General features: G+C 36.6%; 1 protein-coding gene across 2 annotated transcripts in view; it reads right to left on the bottom strand.

The window, feature by feature from the left end:
- LOC144966683 (cysteinyl leukotriene receptor 1-like) overlaps positions 1 to 6,635 on the bottom strand; it is a 7,542-nt gene extending 907 nt beyond the window's left edge. The window contains exons 1-4 of one of the 2 annotated variants that reach the window (XM_078903441.1): positions 6,432 to 6,635; positions 1,716 to 1,950; positions 1,202 to 1,361; positions 1 to 132 (exon numbers count right to left, since the gene is read on the bottom strand). The exon at positions 1 to 132 is cut by the window's left edge and continues 907 nt beyond it. In XM_078903441.1, coding sequence (XP_078759567.1) covers positions 1 to 132; positions 1,202 to 1,361; positions 1,716 to 1,943 — 520 coding nt within the window. In that variant the 5' untranslated portion in view covers positions 1,944 to 1,950; positions 6,432 to 6,635. The remainder of the gene's footprint in view (positions 133 to 1,201; positions 1,362 to 1,715; positions 1,951 to 6,431) is intronic. The other variant, XM_078903442.1, reaches the window with a different exon arrangement.
- Positions 6,636 to 10,000: the final 3,365 nt, after the last annotated feature.

Below are 10,000 nucleotides of genomic sequence, written 5' to 3'. Positions count from 1 at the left end.
TGATTGCAGATCGCTTAGGGGTGAAGAGAGTCCGCATTTTGAAAGGAAAGACTACACACATACATCTTTCAAATGAAATATAAGCTGTGATCCAACATGTCACTTGTGCAACGATGACGTGTGGTAGAGCTCCTGGGGAAATGAAAAAAAGAATGGTTTGGAAATTTAATTGGCAAATAAGCCTACTGCAAGTCGTAATCCATGTATATTTATGAGTAAAACTCACCAGTAACAATTAACAACAATGGTAGCCAACACACAAAAGTTTGTGTGACTTTGGTTTTATCGAACTAATAAGCATTTTATTTTACTGCCATTGTTTATATTTGGAGGAGCGTGGTTATGTTCCCTTTTACATTATCTATAGGAAATCAAGGTGTGATATCAAAATGCTGGTTCCAATCTCTTTGGAAGTGTGAAATTAGTCCCCGGATGACTAAATACATACATTGTGCAACTGACCCTCTGGTTTCAGAGTGATGCTATTTTATTTTCTAGACTAAATAAATGCTGGTCGTCAATAAAGATCATCCATCCTCGCTCTTTTGCGCACCGTAATAATAAAAATATGCCTATACATCCTGCTGCTGAAATAGTTGTGCCACCTTATGATTCAATATGTAACCTACTTTTTGTTTACACATTATCCGGAGGTCTGGTTACACACTTCTAACGAATTTTGAAGAGAGGAAGGTGTGACGTCCCCACTTCTGCTTCCCATTGATTCGATTGCCGCAGTTATAGATAGAATGCGCTTGGCCAAGGAGTTCACAACATTGCCATCCGGAAGTATAACGGACCAACACACAAACTCTGTGTAACCATGAACTTTTACAGTCTGGTTAATACAGTTTAATGAGAACAACTCACAAACACGGATGGCAAAAACAATAACAAAGGCCTGAGTGACGTCATCTTCGAACTATCTAAACTACTGTCTCTACCCGTGGCCTTCGTAAACTTATGGCCTGACACTGACCAAAAAATGACGTCAAAATGCCAGTCTTTTGCCACAAAAGAAAACAAATTGTGAGTTGTATTCAATAGTTCAACCAATGAAATAACTTGTTTCCATGAGCACTACTAACGACAACTCACTAGGCGGTGCAAATCCTAAAAATGATGTCAAACTGCCAGTCCTTTTGGATTTCAGTGTCAGGCTATAACATGATTTGATATCATTCCTAAGATTTCGACTCACCTGTTAGCAACATTACATCTTTTGGGACCCAGTTCCATCCTTGTGGTTCAGACAACACGATGGAGGTGGCGATGGACATCCACAGGAGCGTTATAAGACATAGCAGGTCTGACACTGCCAGGCCGAAGAAGCTTACGTTGCTGCTATCGGACAAGAGGCCCTAAGGAAGACATTCATGTTATTACCTATTCGTTTATTTTATTTATAGTCTTTCAAAAATATTCGTGATGACGATATGATGAGTTGAGTATGCCGAGGATTATGATTAAGAAGAACAAGAAGAACAAGAAGAACAAGAACAAGAAGAAAAATAATAACGATAATAATAATAATAATAATAATGATAATGATAATAATAGTAATAATAATAATAATAACAATAATAGAAATATGATGCTGATGATGATGATGATGATGATGATGATGATGATGATGATGTTATTGATGATGATGGTGTTGAGGAGGTTAATGACGACAAAGACATCGATGACAACGGCGATTTGTTTGTTCTCACCTGCCTATAAAACACAACACTATTAATGACATTAGCCACAATGCCAGCCAAACTAAACAACCCACAACCTAAGACGTAGAAGAGAATCTCCAGAGCCAACAACAGGTTGTCACTGATGATCTTCTTGGGTCTGTTTCCGTCCAGGACTGTTGTTGTGTCTGTGACCAACGCGTCTAGAACGTTGATGGAACACAGCATTTCATTTGAGGCGATCTGGCAAGGACCCATGACTGACCTGGAACAAAATCCCAAACCCATTGATTGATAAAGTGATGAACGTGCCTAATACATTTGTGATCTTTCTCTTCACCATACAAGGCCTCAATACGGGACTTACTGTCTCGACCCGGTGTTGATGTCGAATTGAACTAGATAAAAAATATTGAGCTTAAATTTCATAGGTTCGGAATCAAGATATTTACGGTTTTTATAAAGTCCAAGGAGCAAACATTACTCTAATTAATGAGGGTTTATAATAATAATTGAACTAAAATCTACTGAATTAGCTTGAAGTGGAATTTTAAACAACAGTTTCATCCCGACATAATACCGTTTTAAGACGACTGGTCACTTATGAAACAACAGTTTCATTTCACACATCTTATTTTGTCATTTAAAATTTGTAGCGCATCGTTTCAAACCGGTATTAATCGTGTCGGGGTGATTTAGATGTTGGAAATAGAAGTTATATACTTTTTTTTAACGATGTGACTTTTGACATCTGGAAAGAGAAGGTACATGAGTATGTAAATGAATGACTGGAAGTTATAATTTCACATTTTTCCTTATTCAAACTTTTTAACTTAGAAACAATACCATTTTGAGGTGGTGGGTCACGATTGTTAACCAGAATTTTTGTTTCCAGCACTCTTTCAAGATTATATTCCCTTGTTTTAACACTCTTTGAAATCTTCCAGCATTCGTTGATTATTCTTGATGCCCTACGGTAACAAAAAAATCGTCTGTTTCTCTGTGTCTCATGCTCCAGTCGATATACAGTGGAATCCTGACAATACCAACATCGTCTGTTTCTCTGTGTCTCATGCTCCAGTCTATATACAGTGGAATCCTGACAATACCAACATCGTCTGTTTACCCTGTTCTCATGCTCCATCTATATACATGGAATCCCTGAGATACCAACATCGTCTGTTTCTCTGTGTCTCATGCTCCAGTCTATATACAGTGGAATCCTGACAATACCAACATCGTCTGTTTCTCTGTGTCTCATGCTCCAGTCTATATACAGTGGAATCCTGACAATACCACATCGTCTGTTTCTCTGTGTCTCATGCTCCAGTCTATATACAGTGGAATCCTGACGATACCAATTCGTCAGACAGAAAAGATCTTACTTATCACTATCATGACAACACTTAGATAAAGAACAGGATATTTGGGACAAAAAAGAAGTATTGAATTTAAGCAGAAGTTGATTTTAATTGTGTTGACCTTATGCAATTTCCATTCTAACATAAAAGAGTTGTTCAAGTTCAAGGTCATACTTATTTGAATTCTTTCGCGTATGTGATTTGCAATAAAATATATTTTTAAAGAAAAATCGATGATATAAAAATAACTGAAATAAGATAAATAGCCCAATCTCGAACAATTTTTCAGTGTTTTAAAAACAATCCCCATGATGATTTTCGGTCACTTGTACTTATTTCACAGAAAGCATGCGATTGAGTCATACAATTGGTTATTGCATTTTACCAGTTAATGTGATGATAATTTCTAGACATATTACTCAACCTAAGGTGTTAACTTGCAAAAATACATGACTGTTGAGACCAAATATTCTCAATCTTTTTTTTTTTTTTTTTTTTTTTTTTGCATTTTTGAAGATACTCTTGTTTTTTTAAATACTAAAATGCGGATATGTGGTCTTGTCGTATGACAATCGCTTTCGGGTCGGAAGGTCCAGGGTTCGAGTACTGCTCGCGCATAGTTAGTCCTTGGGAAGGTCTTTACTCCATTCTCTCATCGACCAGGATTAAAAATGAGTAGCTACTGCCGTAACAGCGTTGTTCTTCGAAAAAATTGTAACATCGCTAACAGGCGTCAGTCCCGTCATAATGTTAAATGTTGCTGTTGTGCAAAGCGCTGTAAAGCGCTTAAGCACTTAGTGATATGCTATATAAAAGCTCACTTTAAAAGTTCACTTTATTAAAATAGAATTGAATAATCAAATTTTTGTAGCGTTTTTCTATTGTTTCATTATGTCTTTGTGAGCTTCATACTGCTTCATATATTCTCTCAACGATTCGGATAGAACCAACTATTCATTTACTTAAGTAGTAAGGCACCCACTTTGTACAAACACTTAGAATAACCGTCACGGATTGTATCTAGTCGACTATTCCTTTTTTATCCATGTCAAGTGGATTTATGTATCTATGTAATGAAAACAAAGTGGAGGATGAATTTTGAAACGCATAAACAAAGAAACACTTCAAGGGCGACATTCAAGTTGAGGGTTGCATGAAGTTCACAGGCCGCAGGCTGGGGACCCCTGTCTTTTTATAAAGAACCCAGTGGTTTTCAGCCTGGGGTCCGCTCGCCTCTTACCTTTTTGTCTTCTCGAAGCATGGGTCGCTTACGTATCAACACGTACAACAAATCATTAGGTGAAAAGAAGAAATAAAAACCTCTTGATTAAATTTAACACAACCATTAAAAAAATTCTCAAGCAAGGCAAACCGACAAGGAGGCAAAGAACTACTCTCATATCATTCCACTTATGGAGAACGAGTTGTTGAATCGACAGAGACCTGTCCTAGACCCAACCATCCCTGCAGAGTAGACTGGCTCCAGAGAAAAAGTCATTGCCCTTACTTTGCATATTGATCTTCTTCTTCTTCTTCTTCTTCTTCTTCTCTTCTTCTTCTTTCTTCTCTTCTTCTTCTTCTTCTTCTTCTTCTTCTTCTTCTTCTTCTTCTTCTTCTTCTTCTTCTTCTTCCCGTATGCCTTTATATATGGAGTCCTGTTTCGAAGATGAAGGTACTCGTATTTTTGAGTTCTTCTAGCGGGCCGATAAGTTTTTTTGTTTTTTTTTTAAGTAGAGAGGTTGCAGAGGCCAATCTTTTTTATGTCGTTTTTCTGCATCGCTGTGTATATCTCTGCATTCCTCCTCCTCACCACATGAGCAACCGTGACTCTGTCAGCAAATATGAAAAAAAAAATCACATGGACCGGGCTTATTATGACTTAATCCTCAAAAAATCAGTCTTCCTCGACTTGGGGGAGGAGGACTGATTTTTAGGGATGGGTTTTTTTCTTGTATTTTCCTTTTTTGCTTTGTCTGGCATTGTTTTATACAAAATTTTTCAGATGTTTTTCTTATCCCACTCCTGGTCCCTAATTTGTCACTAATGCTGGGATTTTTGAAGAACAAAAAGCTCAGGATGATTTTGAATCTATTTTCATCTACAATAATAAAATAAGTCAGGAAAGTCAGAGTATTCCTCTGATATCTCTCTCGGCACGGTTGTTCTTTAATGTTTACACTAATGACATGCTAAACACTTCTTCGCTGAGGCTGAGATGCATCCTCGCTCATCAAAGCAAAGAATAGGCACGATTCTAAAGCGTACTCAATGCGGATTTGATCATATTCGTACTTTGGAAAGTGCTATCTGAAGATAAAATCATCGGAAATAGTTATGACTGCTTTTCATCTCAGGGGCATCGAGCATTTTCAAACTTGTTAAATCGGTGTTGAAATTCAGTTACTCTCAGATGACCTGAATGGTAAGTATACCTGAGGGTTACTCTAGATGGAAGTCTTATCTATCAAGACCATATCAGTTGTATTGCTCGGGCGTAGAGAAAAGCAACTCTCCTGAGTAATCTAGCGGGATTTACTTCCTAGGTTGTCCGGTCCTGTACTGAGTTAACCCAGAGAGGAATATTGGAGTAGTGCTGTACCTTGTGGGGTTGAGAAAGTTGGTGACAAATTCCGTATATAAATACACAAAGTGTCGGGAACGCTACGAAGAGTAAGGTAAGGTTATGGCAGTAGTCCAACCCCCCCCCCCCCTAGCCCCCAACCCCCACGCAATATTCAGAGGGAGATGAAGATGATTACCGTGGCCTGGCTTAACCTAAAAGGGGAAGAATTTGCATGGTATACACTGTAACAATTTTAAAAGGAATTCTAGACTGCGCCCCAAATATAAGCAGAAAGAAATCACGCCGTTCCCTTGAGGGAAGAGGAAGAGGGTGCAACTACAATATATTTGAGAAAGTTGATGACAAATTCCGTATAAATACACAAAGTGTCGGGGACGCTACTATAAAATACAAGACTTGGCAGATAATGGTTATCTTGACGGAGTGAATCTTCATCCTGTATATTCTGTCAGAAAGCAAAGACATTGGATGGCGTCAATAAGACTACAATCTAGGATTCTATTTTAGTTTCTTTGCTCCGGTGGAACCTGGTGTCCCTGTCTTGCTCTCGTTTTCTGACCGATCCGGAGATTGCAAAGCATTCGATTGAACACTCCATCGTGACGTAAATGACAGGCTGTTCTAATACGGTTCATAAGAGTGGAAACGTTTTGCACACTGAGTGGATTGTCATAATGTTGTTGTATTATCAGTAGAAGCGACTGACAAAGGAGAAGAAAATAACAACAACAACAAAAAAAAAAAAAAAAAAAAAAAAAAAAGGATAAAAGGAAGAAAAATAAATAACCCCAAAAAATTTACCAATTTTCAGCTTCGCATCGAACCTCCAAACTTCTAATTACCGTTCAGATTTGTTCCACCTTATTGGTTACAGAATAGTTGGCACGACCTACTGTTTATATTATCTACAAAGAGTACGCTTTGTCTAGCACTGTATCATATTGCTTCATACTTCTGATTACTTTTTCCTTAAGCAACAATACACAATGACTTATATGTAACGTTGGGTTTGCTGTCAGCACGTACATTAATAAATGAGAACCTCTTTCCTCTAAATTACCCGGTACAAATTGGGTAGAGTTTAGATAATAATATCTTAAATTACTTGAGTACACTATACTGTTCCCTCCCCTCTCGCCGTCGTAACGTTACCGCTTTAATGATTTCTTTAGAATCAATTTCTTAAAGTACAGAAAAATTAGATGGCTTTCATAAAACAGTAACCTGTTTTTTTCAATAGATTCTGTCTTTATATTGATTTTTCTATCGATCTACTATTCCGCGTGTAAGAAATATTTTATTGATTTTTGTTTCGATTCAGCATGTAATCGATTCTCATATTTTCGAATTTTAATAGCAAAAATTATTTTGAAAATGTCTAGTACCTAGAATGGTTTAAGTGGAACAAATTGCTTGTTGGTATATGGTTGAATGATAAATACATCATGCAATGATGATCGAGAAACTTGGTATTGTAATGTAGACATAAAAGTGGATTATTGAATTTTGATTATTTAAGTAAACTGGCTGTATATTTACTGTAAATAAGAGATATGATCATTGCCGTTTAGTGTCATTTATCTCCTTCTCCGCGAGAGTGGTGCGAATACAAATTTAATACTCCGTAAATGATTTCGTAAATAATAGTCGATCGAGAATACTATTGTAAAAACTATGCTCAGAACACTACACTAGTTGCCCGTTCGAGTCAGACTCGAATACAAAATTACCTTTTTTTTTTCCAAAGCACTAAATTCCCGATCTTCGAGATACATTCAAGAACGTGTAATCCCCTGCTCTCCAATTCGCCAACTTAGGTTATCGGAGATCCAGCTACTAAAAGTGCCAAAAACACAGCTTACTAATTTTGGCGATAGATCTTTCTATAAAGCAAGACCTACCATTTGGAACTCGCTTCCCTTGTCAGTAAGGCTCACTGGCAGCGTAGAAAATTTTAAGAAAAATCTGAAAACTCATCTTTTTCAGAAATTTTAATACTAGACGTCTTGGCATTTTCTTCTTGATGAGTAAATTATTCTTTTTATTTTTTAATTCCATTTTGTTGAATATCAATTTCATTTTGTAAAACTTGTATAGTTTATGTGTGCGACTGTTGTATGTGTCTGTTTGGCTCGGTATGAGTGTGTTTATTGTTTGGTAAGTATATTGTAAAGCGCTTTGAGGCTTCGGCGTTTAGCGCTATGGAAGAACACTTTATTATTATTATTATTATTATTATTATTATTATTATTATTATTATTATTATTATTATTATTATTATTATTATTATTATTATTATTTCCAAATTCGCGAGATTCTACCATTGTACATTTTCAAAGGTCATGCAGTGAACACATTGTTCATAATGCCAATGTTAAATGTTTATCATCGAGCACAGAATTACTGGAAAAACTAAAAATTATGAAACTATTTTTTACAGACTGATATACGAGTAACATGCAAATCTTTTTAAATTTTAGGATGATTTTATCATCCGTTAACTCAAATTAATGCGAAGAAAATCTGATAGGGTGTAATACTCAGTCCTTAATTTGACCGTTGCTTTCATTGCGAGGATAATTGATTCTACACAATTCTAGCATATCCGCAACAAAAATGATGACGTTATTTTTAATCTCTATTGATCTTATCAAGTAACAATAATCTCACCCGCAACAACAAAAAATTGTTGACGTAATTTTATATCTCTCCTGATATTCTCAAGTAACAAGAATATATCTATTCTTGTTTTAAAAATAGGTTTGGGGAACATTGTTAAATTTTAAATGTTAATGTCATATTTTTATAATCGAGCAAAGAATTAGCGGCAAATCTAAATGTGATAAGACTATCTATTACATATTGATATACGAGTGATCTTCTAACCTTTCTTCAATTAAGGGGAATTCTATTTCCCATGGACTCAAAAAGATTATTCTCTATCTATGTCTATTTCCACAATACAGTAGTATAATAATAGATGACTGCCTGTTCCTAATAGCCTTAGCCTTGCGGGTTCTCCACTCGTATATATATATAATGTAAATTTTCACTCACATTTTTTGCTGAGACGACTCGTTTCTGTGTTTTTCTAACCACCATTATCGAGCACTTTCGTACCTACAAGTACCCACCAACACTCATAAATATATATATATATATATATATATATATATATATATATATATATATATATATGGAGAGAGAGAGAGGAGAGAGAGAGAGAGAGAGAGAGAGAGAGAGAGAGAGAGAGAGAGAGAGAGAGAGAGAGAGAGAATTGTTCCTTTGATTTTAAATGCCACGAGTTGTTGACTTTCCGACGGAATGCAAAACTGTTTGACATAGTCATGACCACATAATAATATGTAAAAGCTAATTTGAAACATATGGGAGTGACATCCTCGTTTTGGCTGACGACAACGATTGATTGATAAATACATAAATAAATAAATTCCCTGTATTAATCTCTAAGGGGAGGTTTTTTTTTAAGGTCTATTCCAAGGGAAGACTGGAGTAACCCAAGCGGCAGCCGCAGTGCAGCGCCGCAAAGTAAGCTAAGGCTAGGTGACTTGCTCAAGGCCACACAACACAGCGGGTAGTCGAACTCGGTACCTTTCGGGTACGAAGCAAAGACCGCACCACTGAGTCACGCTGACTGTGAAGTGAGTGCAAAACTAGAATGGTCTTTAAATCTCTCAACACCGAAGGAATAGTCAATACAATATTATGGAAAGGCCTCATATTCCACTTCTAACTGGGGCAGCATGGCTCAGCGGTACGGTCTTTGCTTCCTACCCGAAAGATATCGAGCTCGATCACCCGCCGCTGCGCTGTGTGAGCTTGAATAATTCACCTCGCCTTAGCTCGATTTGCGGCGCTGCACTGCGGCTGACGCCTGGATTATTCCAGTCTTCCCTTGGAATAGACCCTAGAGACAAATTTCCCCTATGGGATAAATAAAGGGAATTCTATTTTATTTATTTTATTTATCAACTGTCGTTTTCTGGATAAAGAACTTCCTGCAAGTAGGCATTGAAAAGTTTGGCCAGAAAACTCGTCCTTCAGATATCGATCGATTTAAATGACCTTAATAATTCAAACCAGGGACTTCGCGAAGTCTTCCTTAAAGCTCTAGGATTGAGAGATTTTGCCAAGATGAGGATCGTTTAGATAGATCGATTTTTGAAGAACGAGTTTTATGGCTAAATTTTTTAATATATGTTTTTTCAAAGTAAGACAGTTAACTGGTTAAAAGGATGTTAAAAACATTGAAGAGGGAGTCGGATTAATATGAAAGAATCAAGACTGTGTTAAAAATGTTGATGTGGATGAATTGGATGTTACATGTTGCTAATTCACTCGCGGACCTA

Source organism: Berghia stephanieae, chromosome 2, assembly GCF_034508935.2.
Source record: "Berghia stephanieae isolate SIO BIC M18660-M18661 chromosome 2, UCSD_Bste_1.3, whole genome shotgun sequence".
NCBI lineage: Eukaryota > Metazoa > Mollusca > Gastropoda > Nudibranchia > Aeolidiidae > Berghia > Berghia stephanieae.
Note: the sequence above shows the minus strand (reverse complement) of the source record. Positions and strands in the feature narration are given on the sequence as shown.